Source organism: Amblyraja radiata, chromosome 17 (assembly GCF_010909765.2).
Source record: "Amblyraja radiata isolate CabotCenter1 chromosome 17, sAmbRad1.1.pri, whole genome shotgun sequence".
Lineage (NCBI taxonomy): Eukaryota > Metazoa > Chordata > Chondrichthyes > Rajiformes > Rajidae > Amblyraja > Amblyraja radiata.
The window spans coordinates 30,353,967-30,370,062 of NC_045972.1; the positions used below are offsets into that span (position 1 = coordinate 30,353,967).

Genomic DNA, 16,096 nt, shown 5'->3' on the forward strand with positions numbered 1-16,096 from the left:
CAAATCCAAGGCAGGCAGTTCTAAAACATAGAGCAGTGCAGCATAGTAACAAGCCTATCATCCCCATAATATCTGTGCCAAACATGATGCCAAGCTAAACTGATCTCATCTACACATGATCAATACCCCATCATTCCCAGTATATCCATGCATCTATCTAAAAACCTCTTAATCACCACGATTGTGGAGAGCTTTATCAAATGCCGTATTAAAATCCACATAGACAACATGGGCGTTACGGTGGTACACCTGTTGCCGCACAGCACTAGAGAGCTGGTTCGTTCCTGACCTCTGGTGCTGACTTTGTGGAGTTTGCATGTTCTCCATGTGACCACATGGGTTTCCTCTGAGTGCTGCAGTTTCCTTCCATATCCCAAAGTCGCGCTGCTTTGTAGGTTAATTGGCCCCTGTAAATTATTCCTAGTGTATAGTGGGATAACTAGAGTAAATGGATGATCAAAATGGTTGGCGTGGATCCGGTGGGCCGAAGGGCCTGTTTCCATGCTGTATATCTAAACTAAACATCCTTTACCCTCATCGGTTACCTCCTGAAAAGTCGAATTCAAAGCCACATGCAAAGCCATGCTGACGGACCCTAATTAACCATGCTATGCTGAAAAACCCTCTCCAATAGTTTCTGCACCACTGACCTATCCTGGATTCTCTCGTCCTTTCTTGAACAAAGGAACAACAATGGCTACTGGGGATAGAGGGGGTTCAGCATTATAATGTTACATGGCTTAATACTTCATTAAGCAATTTCTTTGGTGGCATTTCCTGCTGATGTAATTGGAGAATTTTCAGAAGCCCTTTGATAACTTAAAAGTGCTAAATAAGTTTTAACAATGTGACAAATTAATTTTGACTTGGGTGTTAAATATCAATTGGCCAGTTGCAGCCCTGTTTCAGCATTTTCTCTTGCCCATTTCAGGTACTGCTAACATCAGACAAGGCTGCGGCAAACTTTTCAGACCGATCGTTGTTGAAGAACCTGGGACACTGGTTGGGTATGATCACCCTGGCCAAAAACAAACCCATCTTGCACATTGTAAGTGCCTCCAAATTGTTGTCTCTTCAGTTTGGTTGAGTTTTTTTGGTGATGAACAGCTTTTAATTGTAACTGATTTATTGGATAAACTGATTACATTAACGTCTTATTTTTACAAACTCTTTTATTGAAAATGTCTTGCATAGGATTTGGATGTGAAATCATTGCTGCTGGAAGCTTACATGAAAGGTCAGCAAGAGATGCTCTACGTTGTCCCGTTTATTGCCAAAGTTTTAGAGTCCAGCGTTAGGAGTATGGTAAGTAAAGATGTTTTTATTATAGCTGGATAATCTGGGAGGTGACTTCTCAATCACAATAAAGAAACTACTTTGAGAAAGATCTAATAAAATTCTAATTAGAATGCAAATTCTAACGCAATTTTGTATTGAACTTAAAATAGGTGACAAGACTTAACTACTTGTTTGTTTGGCCCCTTGTGAACTTGGTAACACTGTCTCAATTGTGATGAACCAGACACTTCTTTCAAACACTAAACTAATAAGAATATCAATTGTAGCAGCAGATAAATCCATTGGCCACAAAATTATTGTGAATCCAAAATTTGACCAGCATGTTCTCTTTATGCTGTTTCCCAGATATGGTGCAGTGCCAAGTCTTTCTTTCTGCTGTTGTGATGCATTTGGATTGAAGAATTAATCCCATCTAATGTGAGAGAATTGCAAAATCCAGCAAATTAATCTAAAGAGCTTTGTTTGATCCAGTACCCTCCAATCTGGTTCTGGATTCCCCCAACATCGGGAACCTGTTTCCTGCCTCTAGCGTGTCCAATCCCTTAATTTTATTTTTCAATAAGATCCCCTCTCATCTTTCTAAATTCCAGAGTATACAAGCCCAGCCGCTCCATTCTACCAACATATGACAGTCCTGCCATTCTGGGAATTAACCTTGTGAACCTAGGCTGCACTTACTCAATAGCAAGAATGTCCTTCCTCAAATTTGGAGACCAAAACTGCACACAATACTCCAGGTGTGGTCTCACTAGGGCCCTGTAGTTAGCTCCTATACTCAACTCCTCTTGTTATGAAGGCCAACATGCCTAGCTTTCTTCACTGTCTGCTGTACCTGCATGCTTCCTTTCAGTGACTGATGAACAAGGACCCCCAGATCTCGTTGTACTTTCCCGTTTCCCAACTTGACAGCATTCAGATAATAATCTGCCTTCCTGTTTTTGCCACCAAAGTGGATAACCCCACATTTATCCACATTAAACTGGATCTGCCATGCATCTGCTCACTCACCCAACCTGTCCAAATCACCCTGCATCCTCATAGCATCCTCCTCACACTTTACACTGCCACTCAGCTTTGTGTCATCTGCAAATTTGTTAATGTTACTTTTAATCCCTTCATCTAAATCATTAATGTATATTGTAAATAGCTGCAGACCCAGCACCGAGCCTTGCGGTACCCCACTAGTCACTCCCTGCCATTCTAAAAGGGACCTGTTAATCCCTACTCTGTTTCCTGTCTGCCAACCAATTTTCTATCCATGTCAGTGCCCTACAGTGCTCTAATTTTGCCCACTAATCTATGTGGGACATTATCAAATGCCTTCTGAAAGTTCAGGTACACTACATCCACTGGCTCTCCCTTGTCCATTTTCCTAGTTATATCCTCAAAAAAAGCTTTTGTTCCATGCTAACTAGTCAGCAGATAGACTATACATAATTACAATTGAGCCATCCGCAGTGTACAGATGTGCAAGATATGGTCCAGTAATGTCCGATAAAGATAGTTCGAGGTTCTCCAATGAGGTAGATAGTAGCTCAGGACTGCTCTCCAGTTTTTGACAGGATGGTTCAATTAATTTAGCAAAATTGGACTGGAAATGGCTCCTTGATGGTAAATTGGTCTTGGAGCAATGTGAATATTCAAAGGGTTCAGGTTTGATGTTTAGAACTATCACCTTATCGATAGCGAATTGCAGGAAAGGTAAGAGATGATAAAAAGGTTATGTCATATGAGACGCCTAAAGTTTAATACAGGCAAAAGCCTAACTAACATATTGAAATAAATTGAGGTATATCAGAAAAGCAAAGAAGATATGAAAAATATTAACAAATAAAATATTAGTTCTGTTTAATAAATACTTGCAAAGCGAGTAGATATCAAAAGAACTGTGACTATTAGGCAAAAACAAAGTAACCGATGCATGAAGGCAGAGGATATGGGTACAATTGTGAATGAATATTTGGAGGCTTTATTGCAGTTGAGAATGAGTGAAATATTAGATGGGCTGAACATAGTAAAAAAAAAAGCAATCTTAAGTGATTTAGCATCTTCCTAAATGGGATAAATCGCCTGCACGGAAGAAATGTGCACCAAGCTGTTAAAAAGAGTCAGAGAGGAAATTTTGACTATTGGTTTTCCAATGTGCTGCTGTTATTATAAAAGGAAGGAAGGAATCAACCAATCGATTACAAACCAGTTTATGCTTGGTGATGAACAAATTATTGGGATTAATGTTAATGGTCAATAACCTTTTATTAAGGAAGGCACACCCTCATCAGGGACGGTACAGATTTATGACGGGAAGGCTGGATCAATTTTTTTGAGGAGCAATCAAGATTAATTGAGAACATTGCACTAGTTATCGGTCTGGATTTGGGTATGATTCCAAATGGTAGCCTGGTCAAAAGAATAAAGCTTCATGAGAGTGTCAAATTGGATTGAAAGTTGTCTCAGTAGCAGGAAACAAATAGTAATGATAGAAGCTTTTGTGACTGGAAGGCTGTTACTAATGGGTTTCCAAAGACCTCATGTGCCTTTGTAATATATTAATAATCTAAGGACATGATAAAGAAGTTTGCAGATGATGCAGTTTGAAGGAAAGCTTTACATTTTAGGAAAATATTGATCTCGGAAGCAGTGACAAATTAAATCTTAATCCAGAGAAGTGTGCTATAATTCATTTGGGGAAGTGTAGTAAGGCAAGGAATAAACAATAAATTGAAAAGATATTGAGTGATGTGGAGGAATAAAACCTAAGGTATGTCCACATATTCTTTAAGACCAATAACATGTTCGAAAAGGTATACAGGATGGCTTTAACTGAGGCAGAGAATATGAGAGCAGAGAGATTGGAGATCATAGAACAGTACAATACAGGAACAGCCCTGTGCCTCCTGATCTCTGTGCCGAACATGATGCCAAATTAAGCTATTTCCTTTTGCCTGCTCGTGATCCATATTCCTTCCATTCCTGCCTATTCATGTGCCGAAAAACCTCTTAAACACTTATCTGTTTCAACCACCACCCTTGGCAGCACGTTCCAGGCACCTATAACACAACAAAACCTACCCTGCATCTCCGTTAAACTTTCACCCTCTGAATGTCCTCTTGTATTTGGCATTTCCACACTGAAGATTGTCTGACCCATTTATGCATCTCATAATTCTATATCGTTTTATCACCTTGGCCTCCGACACTCCAGAGAAAACAATCATCTTGAGCACTGGGTACAATTCAGGTCACCAGTTAACAAAAAATGATATCATTGTACTGGAGAGTGTGCAAAGGATATTTAAAGATATTGCCAGACTTGTAAAATTGTAGCAACAAGGAAAGACTGGAATTGGGATTATTTTCTATGACACAGGAGATGAAGAAGAAACTTAATAGAAATGTATGAAGGTCTGAGAGAGAGAGAATCTAAATCCTGAGGTGGAGGGCTCAAAACTCGGGGGTGATGATTTAAAATAATTGTTTGAAGAATTGGTGGGAGGCTATTTCTTCCAGTTGGAGAAACAGTATAGGCTGCATTGTCACAGGGTAAGTGGTTGAGGTAAAAAAATGATTTACACAGTTCATCTTTGGAATTCTCTACTACAAAGGACTGTAGTTGAATTTATTCAAGGCCACCTGTAGGAATTTGGGAATTAAGGGAATTGGGAGATTGAGTAGGAAAGAGTTGCAGGTTTGGATGCATTTTCTTAATAGTAGGACCAAATTTTCATGACATGATGCTTGTACCCAATAACTATTTATTCAATATATGAAGTGCCAATAATTGAAATGATGATATGATTCCAGTATTCCTGAGTGCTTAAAACACCAATACAATTCAGCTGTGTAGTACCTGTAATTGAACATGAATAGCAGCGACCTAATGCTTTATCTTTCAGTTAAAGCAGGATTTCATTTGTCTATAACATTTTTTAAAACTGTGAATTCTTGCCTTTTATGGTGATTGGCTTTCGCTATAGGGGAGGAGCAATATAGTTATTTTTAGAAGTTGCATCTGAGGCTTAAATTTTACTGATTGACTTCTACTTTGGACCCCTTGGGATAAGAGTATTTAAAAAAATAAAAAAATCCTAGCCCAACTGTTTACACCTTCCGTGGGTTTATAGAGTAATACAACAGTTATATTGTTCCTTAAACAAATTAAAGTTTCCCGCATTGTATCACATGAGTGTTATTAAAAGGAATTTAAGTTCTGAACACTTAAGTCATCACCATCATTTGGCAAGCCTTAATTTTAAGGATGACATTTAATATTGCTTAATTAACTCGCTACAATGTTACAGATCACCCTCAGTACCAAAGATCCTATAGACCACTCCTGCTAAATGCAATGGGCTGACGTATAGTACGCAACGGAAAGGAATGTGGGCCTTTTTTTCATCCATTTCCGTAACCGGACCTGACCCGCAGTGTAATCAATGTTGCGGGGGAACAGGTTGTGTTAATAAATTAAAATTCTGAAAATGAGGAGAAGATTTTTACTAAATAACTTTTATTTTTACGAGGGTGTTTCCGTAACCAGCTTTCGTATCCGTACTATTATCCTGTGGGATCTTTGGTGCGGAGACGGAAGCCTGTTATGGAAATGGGGCCTTAAATTACCCATGAATCTGCCCATGACCGTACTACATCTTTTTAGTCGAGTGGACTATCTTGCTCACTATAGGATCTTTGCTCAGTACTGTTTTACTTTTGGTTTTAATTGTTTAGATGTATTGGTATTGATGTACTTGCATCAGTCTATTGTATTTAATTCTTCTGATACCTCATGATATATTGTTTGCTGAGCAAGATAGCCAAGCGAACCAGATTTATCTAAATGGAAGTTAATATATTTCCTAAAGATATGGGAATTAAAAATCTTTCAACAGTTGTAGTAGGAATGCTGCAGTATGCCGAATGTAATAAGGGCTAGAAATTTGTGTGAAAGAGAGTTCAATGTGGGGTGGAGGGGAAGAATCCAAGAAATGTTCTTAGATTTTCTTTCTGAGGATGTCACTATTTGGTCTCATTTGTTTTGGTGTTTTACAGGTTTTTAGGCCTCCAAATCCTTGGACAATGGCTATCATGAATGTATTAGCTGAGCTACATCAAGAGCACGATTTGAAGGTAGATCTTTATCTTTGTTCTCAATGCTTTGGAAATTATTGTCACCAGCAATTGCACAGGATCTGATGCAGAATACAATTTACATAAACTTGCTCCATTGTTGAAAGAGCTAAATATTATAGAGCAAGCTCTCTCGAATATAGAGTCATTGAAACATTCTGCCTAACTTATCCATGGCAACCAAAATGCCCCATTTAAGTTAGTCCCATTTGCCTACCTTTGGCCCTTTCTAAATCTTTCTTGTCCATGTATGTGTCTAAATGTATTTTAAAAGTTGTTATTGTACCTGCCTCAACTACTTTCTCTGGCAGCTTGTTCAATATACGCAACACCCTCTGAAAATATTTCCGTTCAGGCTCCTACTAAATCATTCCCCTGCATTTTAAACCTTTACCTTATAGTTAGTTCTTGATTCCCCTACCCTGGAAAGAAAACTACATTTACCCTATTTTCTTCATAATTGTATCATTCTATTGTATCTTATTCTATAAGATCACCCCTCTGCCTCCTACCCAACCTCTCCCGCTAGCTATGGGGTGGGTTTTGGTAACATCCTCGTAAATTTTCTCTGCACTGTTTCCAACTTGAAGGGATCTTGAGACCAAGGTGATCAAACCTGCACACGATTGCCTTCACAGCATCTTGTACAACGTCCCAACATCTATACTTAATTATCTGACTGATGAAGGCCTGCCTACCAATAGCCTTCACCACCAATAGCCTTAACCTGCCATACCACTTTCAGGGAATTGTGTACTTGTACCTCTAGATCCCAGGGCCCTACCGTATACTCTACCCTGGTTTGAAGTGCCAATTTGCTGAACTTGTATAAATAGAAGAACAAACATATATTTTGCTGTCTTTGGGGTCATTTCAAAAGTGAGCAGACTAAATTTCTTATAGAAACCTTTGTAGGGTGAAGTGGAGTGGGGAGAAGTAAGCAGAAGGTGGTCTTAAATCTTGTGAAGATATGATTTTAAAATCCAAACATGCCACGTTCCATTTCCGCCTTTCACATGTTTGCTCAAATTTTGAGAGCTGTTCGAACTTTCATATTGCTCACTAAATGTTGCTGCTATTGTATAAAAATTCATTGTCCTAAATTCATAACAATTGTGACTTAAGTCATATTTTACAAGGCTCATGTTAGGTTTGGGTAATGACATCAGAAATAATCAGTGAATATAAAAAGCTTGGACTCTTTCATATCAGATGTGCGTGCAGGGTGCGGTACTAAGGCGGGGTAGAATACAAAACCTTATCGGTGTTGCCGTGCTTTCTAGTGTTTTCCAACCACGCACTACGTGGCTTCAAATTAGAAATTGTGTCTATGTATCTATAAAACTATAAAACATTTTCAGTGCCATGAGGTATAAAAGGATTTTTGGTATTCTGCCGGAAACAATACACTAGTTTGGATACTGCTGAACAACATCTTGGATATGTGGTGCATATAGAGTGAAATGCTATCAAGAGATTTTGAATTTACAATTCATGATCCCTGGGGCTGTTAATGACGCTCGTCCTATAGCGCTGAGGTAAAAAAATGAAAGTACTGGGAAAGTTTTATCAAAGAACCAGAGGATAAATAGAGAGTTGTACAGCCTTCAGCCCAAATCATCCATGCCAACCAAGTTAGCTCTCCGAGCTAGTCCCATTTCCATTTATCTGGCCCATATCTCTCAAAACCTTTCCTATCATGTACCTGTACAATTGGCTTTTAAATGTGAGTGCACATACCATCTCCTCTGACTGCTGGTTTCATATATATGCACTACGTTCTTGTGGGAATTTTATTTTTCAGGTTTCTGTTAAATCTTTCCCCTATCCCCTTCAACCTGTGCTCTCCATCTCTTGACTTGATGATGAACAATATCTGATGACTATAATACCTGTACTTTTAAATGTTATAAGCATAGATATTAAAATAACTGAAATGAGAATTCTTACTGTAGTCTTTTGTGCCTCAGCCAAGAAACTCTTCTTAATGCATATTTAATGTAAAAAAAACTCTAGCTGCCCCCAACTTTTCACCATTTTTCAGGGAATTACTCTAAATGTGCGAACCGTGCAAATTATATTTTAATCAAGAACCGTTTCTTGATTAAGCGATGGTTAAACTTGGACTTTAAATGGTCCTGTCAGTCTCTTTCATTTTGTATTCTGACTAAATTCAGCTAGGAATTACTGCACTTTGATTCAGACAATTTGCTGTAATAAGTCTCAACTGTTTCCTCAATCAAAGATCTGAGATGCAGCTGAAATTAGGTAATGTCTACTGTAGCATTGAGAACTGAGTATGAACATGTGCTATTTCCAATAGAATACAGGCTATATTATACTATTTGGACATGGAAACCTGCACTTGTAGTATCTCCTGGGAGTATGTAGCACCGCATTTATGTAAAATGTTTGCAAGTTGGTTGGTTTTCCCTTCTGTCCTTGGGCCGGAATTGAGGTGACCAGTTGACACCAGCACATTCTGCCGTTGTTTGCTGAAACTGTCCTCTGCTGAAGCTAATTAGATACCTTTATGGATCAAAAGTCTAAGTTTTTAAAATCCATTACTAATATCTGGTCACTTACGTCACTCGTGTCCCAGAACTCGACTAAAGAGCATTATCCCAAGGATTTGAAAGCAGTTGTAGTGCTCCTGCTGAAATGAAATAACCCAATCTATATCTGGCAGCAATTAGTATCCAATAAAATACATTTTAGGTAGACATTATGTAAAGTTATGATGCCTTTGAACCATTTTTATCCCCTCAAATGATGGGCATGATATACACAGTCATACGCCATGGCAATAAACCCTTCAGCCCAACTTGCCCATGCCGACTAAGATGCCCCATCGACACTAGATTGCCCTGCCTGCGTTTGGCTCGTATTCCTCTAAACCGTTCCTATCCATGTACCTGTCCAAATGTCTTTGAAATGTGGTCAAAGTACCTGCCTCAACTACCTCCTTTGACAGCTCATTCCATACACCCACCACCCTTGGTGTGGAAATGTTGCCCCTCAGGTTCCTATTAAATCTTTCCCTGCTCACTTTAAACCTATATCCTCTAGTTCTTGATTCCCCCACTCTGGATAAAAGACTCTGTACATCTACCCTATTTATTCCCCTCGTGATCTTGTATATCTGCCTAAAGCTCAGGCCCTCAAGTCCTGGTAACATCCTTTTATATCTTCTCTGCACTCTTTCCAGCTTAACAACATCCTTCCTATAGCAAGGTGACGAGAACTGAACACAATGCTCCAAATGAGGCCTCGCCAATGTCTTGTATAACTGTAACATTACATTCCAACTTCTATACTCAATATCCTGACTGATGACGGCCAATGTGCCAAAACCACCATGACCACCCTATCCACTTGTGACGCCACCTTCAGGGAACTATATATCTGCATTCCTGGATTCCTCTGCTCTGCAATGCTCCCCAGAGCTCTACCATTCACTGTGACAGCCCTGCCCTGGTTCGACTTCCCAAATTGCAACACCTCAAACATCTGCATTAAATTTAACCATTCCTCAGCCCACTTGCCCAGCTGTTCAAGATCCTGCTGTAATTTTTGATGACCATCTTCGCTATCTACAATAATGCTCACTTAGTGTCATCTGCATACTTACTAATCATTCCTTGTACATTCTCATCCAAATCATTGAAATAAACCACAAACAGTGATGGACCCAACACCGATCCCTGAGGTACACCACTAGTCACAGGCCTCCAGACTGAAAAAGATCTTCCACCATCACCTTTCCATAAAGCTAATTTTCTATTCAGTCAGCCAGCTCTCCCTGAATCCCATGCAATCTAACCTTCCAGAGCAGCCTACCAGGTGGAAATTGATCGAATGCCTTGCTGAAATTCATATAGATTCCATGGATTCCAAATAATCAAATCCAAATACTCTCCAGTAACTTGCCTACCGACAATGTTAGGCTTACTTGTCTATCGTTCCCAGGCTTTTCATTGTCACCTTTCATAAATAAAGACACTACATTAGCCATCCTTCAGTCTTATGGCACCTCACTCATTTCTAATGATTTTGATTATGATATGATTTTTTCGAACGAAAACATTTTTGTTTTCTAAAGCATTTCAATACTTTAATGTCAGTTGCCATAGATGTTCAGAAGCCTTTATGTATTAGGCAGGTATATAGACCTCACTCTGAGATTTTCTCTGAGACCTCACTCATAGGAGATTAGTGGGCAAAATTAGGCCTCATGGTATTGGGGGTGGAGTGCTGACATGGATAGAAAATTGATTGGCGTACAGGAAATAGAGCGTGGGGATTAACGGGTCCCTTTCGGAATGGCAAGCAGTGACTAGTGGGGTACCGTAAGGCTCGGTGCTGGGACCGCAGCTATTTACAATATACATCAATGATTTGGATGAAGGGATTCAAAGTAACATTAGCACATTTGCAGGTGACACAAAGCTGGGTGGCAGCGTGAACTGTGAGGAGGATGCTATGAGAATGCAGGGTGACTTGGACAGGTTGGGGGAGTGGGCGGATGCATGGCAGATAACGTTTAATGTGGATAAATGGGAGGTTATCCACTTTGGTAGCATAAACAGGAAGGCAGATTACTATCTAAATGGTGTCAAGTTGGGAATAGGGGAAGTACAGTGGGATCTGGAGGTCCTTTTTCATCAGTCTATGAAAGTAAGCATGCAGCTACAGCAGGCAGTGAAGAAAGCGAATGGCATGTTGGCCTTTCTATCGAGGAGTCGAGTATACTGCCTTCTGCAGTTGTACAGAGCCCTAGTGAGATCACACCTGGAGTATTGTGTGCAGTTTTGGTCCCCTAATTTGAGGAAGGACATTCTTGCTATTAAGGGAGTGCAGCGTAGGTTTACAAGGTTAATTCCCAGGATGGCAGGACTGTCATATGCTGAGAGAATGAAGCAGCTGGGCTTGTACACTCTGGAGTTTAGAAGGATGAGAGGGAATGTTCTTGAAACATATAAGATTGTTAAGGGTTTGGACACGCTGGAGGCAGAAAACATGTTCCCGATGTTGGGGGAGTCCAGAACCAGGGACCACAGTTTAAGGGGTAAGCCATTTAGAACGGAGACAAGGAAACACTTTTTCTCACAGAGAGTTGTGAGTGTGTGGAATTCTCTGCCTCAGAGGGCGGTGGAGGCAGGTTCTATGGATGCTTTCAAGAGAGAGCTGGATAGGGCTCTTAAAGATAGCGGAGTCAGGGGATATGGGGGAAAAGGCAGGAGCGGGGTACTGATTGGGGATGATCAGCCATGATCACATTGAATGGTGGTGCTGGCTCGAAGGGCCGAATGGCCTACTCCTGCAACTATTGTCTATTGTCTATGTCTATTTTTTTCATAAGATAGGAGAATAAGCTGAACTGCTGCTGTAGCAAACGTGTCATAATCATACAGCACAGAAATGGGCCCTTCAGCCCAAATCGTTCCTGCCGACCAAGATGCTCCATCTAAGCTATTCTCATTTTCCCTTAAAACCTTTCCTATCCGTGTACCTGTCCAAATGTCTTTTAAATGTTGTTATAACTGCCTCATCTATGTCCTCGGGCAGCTTGATCTGTGCACCCACCACCCTCTGTGCAAAAGGTTGCCTTTCGGATTCCTATTAAATGTTTCTCCTCTCACCTTAAACCAATGCCCTCTAGTTCTTGGAAGAAAAAGACTGCATTCACCTTGTCTGTTCCTCTTGTCTTTTCACCCCTCGGCTTCCTGAGCTCCAAGTACTAACCTGCCCATCCTCTCCCTTTAGCTCAGGCCTTCGTACACTGGCAACAACCTCAAATCTTCTTGCACTTATTCAGGCTTAATGGGATCTATAAATGCATCTTTATTTATCAAAACTAATTCTGTTAGTGTTTTAAGAATTTTGGATCAAGAGCCACACTAGCTTGATGTGCACTGTGTTGATACATTTATGTATGGTTCCTCTTGCATTATTTTGGGAGGTATATTTAATTGTCTTTTTTCCAAAATTATTTTTTTTAGTTAAACCTAAAGTTTGAGATCGAAGTCTTGTGTAAAAATCTGGCTTTGGATATCAATGACTTGAAGCCTGGAACGTTATTGAAGGACAAAGAAAAATTGACAAGCCTAGAAGAACAGCTATCAGCTCCAAAGAGAGAGTCCAAAATACCTGAGGAGCTACCAGTAGTTGTCACCACTGGTAAAGTGCTTTTGTTTCAATTTAAAATCATATTACTTCCATAGAAAATAAACGTTTAACATGCAATTGTTTAATTATGAGCAGAAAACGGTAAATTGGACATGGTCTTCGATCTTTTTGGATGCTTGTGTACTGCAGGTAACTATATTAGGAGTATCATAGGGTAAAGTGAGCTTTCACAAACACAGAGTGCACTAGGACCCAGGGAGAAGTGCTTTTGCAGGCGTTACCAGTAGGCCAGATTGAAGCCTTGGTCTTTAGCTGACAAAGGAAGAGAAGTGACTCCACAACAGCTGTGAGGGGAAATGTTTTTCCAGTGGAGGAGTCAGTCTTCTGAAGGTTCAAAAATGCAGGTTCTAATACTCTAACAGCCGTGGCCATTGTGCAATCTTTTTGGGGTGCAGCAGCTATTTTAATGTAATTGCTATATAATTCTAGAATTCATGATGTGCTGTACCAGACGCTACCACCTCAGTCCTGACTGTAATGTAAGATGTAGAACGGAGGACACTGGAATTAAACATCCTAGGGTTTGGTATGCCTGCATTTTTGTGTTAATATTTTGCCATTCATTTTAATTTAGCAGATAAATGATTTTCATTAGGGAAAAGTTTCAGGATAATATATTAGATAATTGTTTAGATTTATTTTGTGTCTTAAAATAAAGCTAAATGGGGTGACTGATATTTGTAATGCAAAGAGGAAAAGGCTATTTGTCCCTCTGACTTGTCCTGTTTAGCCATTTATCTTTGAAATATCCAAATAGTCTATCTCTTCAAAAATGAATCCAGCTTGATTAATAATAGTATTTTTGTAATGAATTTGTTTCCAATTATACTGTCTTGGTTGTGTTTATCGCTCGTGACCCTGATGCACCAGAAATCAGTCGTGCTTTTTCTCTGCCCCTGCAGTTAAATTAAAGAGGGGAGTTGTTGCGGGAGTATGGGAGCACAACAATATATATACTTACTCATTTATCTTTCTACCTCTAATGTTTTACGCGAGAATTAGTAATCATTGTTTGTTTTAAAAAAAAGTGACATTCTGTCTGTAGAGATTTTGTTCAGCTGTTTATATTGAACTGCAGGGGATTCCTAGCGATCTTTTTAATTTAATCTATATATACAGCATGATGTATCCTCCCAAGATTTGCGTATATGGTAGAAGCTCAAAAGAGATCGTAGGCTATTCACTGGGAGCAAATCCCCGAATAAGCTTATGCAGCACACCAATAGGGCTGCATTGCTGCATATACCTGAGTTATGGTTATCCATTAACCCTCCTCACAACCTCAACTTTCTAGCAAGAGGATATGTGATCTGTTATTTGCCCTTTTGATATCATGTAGTCAACTGTCATTTATTTCTTTAAGCATACAAATATAGAATATAGTTGTTTGTGTGTGGTTCTCATGCATGGCCAACAGCCAGCATCTACGAAACTGCACCCCAGCGGATGTAAAACCTTTACTTGACTAGGAAAGAGCTAAGGAAGCTTTGCACATATTTTCTTTCACAGTGCGGTTTTCTTGTCAACATTCCTCAGTATAGTTGATCCTAGTTGGTTTTAACCTATAGAATCATCACTTCTTTAAAAAAACATGCTTTATCACTATGGCTTTGGGGTTTGATCAAGAAACGACGCAACAGAATTTTCATCCACTGTGCTATTTTGAAGAATGGCAATAGTATTGCATGATAAAAAGTATGGCATAGTGGCATTTCTTTATCTTAGCATTTCTGGAGATGCATGTGTTGGGCTTCTAGGGTGTAGTGTGATATATGCCAGGGAGTAGACATGACACCCATTTTGTCCATGCTGGTGTGGAAGCTAAAGGTTACTTTTTTTGCTTGCCCGGATAACCAAGAATCTGCTTCATTTTAATGTATCTAACTCCATGCTTCTTTCATATAACCCTCCTCATCTTTGAGAATGTTGGTATAAAAACAAAATGCTGGAAACACTCAGCGACCAGGCCGCACCTGTGGGGGATAAAAGTTGATGTTTTAGTTGGGAAACTCTTCAGCACATATATGGCTGCTTAGTCTTTCAGATGGAAGTGAACATGATTAAACATTTACATCTGGTTCTACCCTCCCAGCGTTCTTTATACTCGTAATGCTTTATTGTGCTGCCATTTTGGTGTCTTGGATTACAAAATAATGTCTGTCCTGGAAATTCTGGTCACAACTGAGGTTTTTCCATGGCAGCTTTTGGAACAATTGAGTAACCAAAGTTCATAACTGTTTCTATCCAAGCAAGATGTTATCATTCCAGAATCAAGGGGTGCTTTCATCATTTCAGCAGTGGACCTTCCATACAGCTTGGAGAGCTTGCCACTTTTCTTTCCAGCTTGCAGAGAAGACGGTTACTGCAATGTTTCATTTCTCACAGGGGCTTGATATGTTTCCAACAATCAAATAAGCAATATATATATATATATATATATATATATATATCACTATCCTTCTCTATGATTACGTCTCCCATGTCAGAGCAGTTGAATGAAGCATTAATTTGATTTGATTTTTATCCCCCACCTTGGTGCTCAATATTGTATTAATATGTGAAGGTTGAACAACTTGGTAATTTGAAATTTCACTATTTAAAAAATTCTCAGTGATGGAAGAAGTTTGTGGGTGTTCCATGAAGCTTTAAGAAGCACTGACACAGTTCTTGATGTGGGCCTGATGCTGATGGGTCACAAGTAATCCTTGTCACACCTGGGCACATTGGAATAATTGAACTGTTTGTTTACTTCAGATCAGAAGATTAAGATGTTTTAAAGTCCAGTACTTTATTTATAAAGTTTCAAATAGTAGCAATATATTAATTAAACTGTTGAACAAAATTGCAGTTGAAACATATTAATTTTTGTTGTTGCTTATTTTGCTTCCAAATTACTGGAAATGTGCCTCTATTTTTCTCAAAGTTACACTGATATATGTTTGCATTCATTTGAAAATGTCCTTTACTCCCTGAAATGTGAAAATCACTTATGTTCTTAGAATCTTATGTCATAAACAAGAAAATAAGTTTGTAGAATTAATGGTATGCTTTTGCTTTCCAGCTGTATCAGTGACTCCAGCAACAACTACCACATGTACCGCCACTGGACCTCCACAGCCACAGTTCAGCTATCATGACATCAATGTATATTCACTGGCTGCCTTGGCTCCTCACATTACAGTCAATCCAAATGTAAGTATGTTTCTTTACAATATGTCAGTGATGGGCAATATGACATTCTGTATTTGCAACACTTGAACAATTGTGCATTGTGTAAATGATTAGTGTGTACATGGAACACTTTGGAGCCTTTGCTCCTTTGGCATTTATATTGTTCCAGTTACTTCAGGCATGAAACCAATCAACAATTGAACCAAGGAATAGCAAGATGCTATATTAGATGTTTGCAATGGTCAGATTTGAGTGGATGGGAAGGCTGGTGAAAATTAAAAGTATTTATTTTTACAGCACATTTCACAAACTC

At 39.3% G+C, this 16,096-nt stretch overlaps 1 protein-coding gene across 16 annotated transcripts in view; it reads left to right on the forward strand.

The window, feature by feature from the left end:
- cnot1 (CCR4-NOT transcription complex subunit 1) overlaps positions 1–16,096 on the forward strand; it is a 159,926-nt gene that overhangs the window by 101,300 nt on the left and 42,530 nt on the right. For all 16 annotated transcript variants that reach the window (XM_033035982.1, XM_033035993.1, XM_033035984.1 and 13 more), the window contains 5 exons: positions 932–1,048; positions 1,195–1,305; positions 6,346–6,423; positions 12,426–12,603; positions 15,674–15,804. In XM_033035982.1, the coding sequence (XP_032891873.1) occupies positions 932–1,048; positions 1,195–1,305; positions 6,346–6,423; positions 12,426–12,603; positions 15,674–15,804 (615 nt within the window). The remainder of the gene's footprint in view (positions 1–931; positions 1,049–1,194; positions 1,306–6,345; positions 6,424–12,425; positions 12,604–15,673; positions 15,805–16,096) is intronic.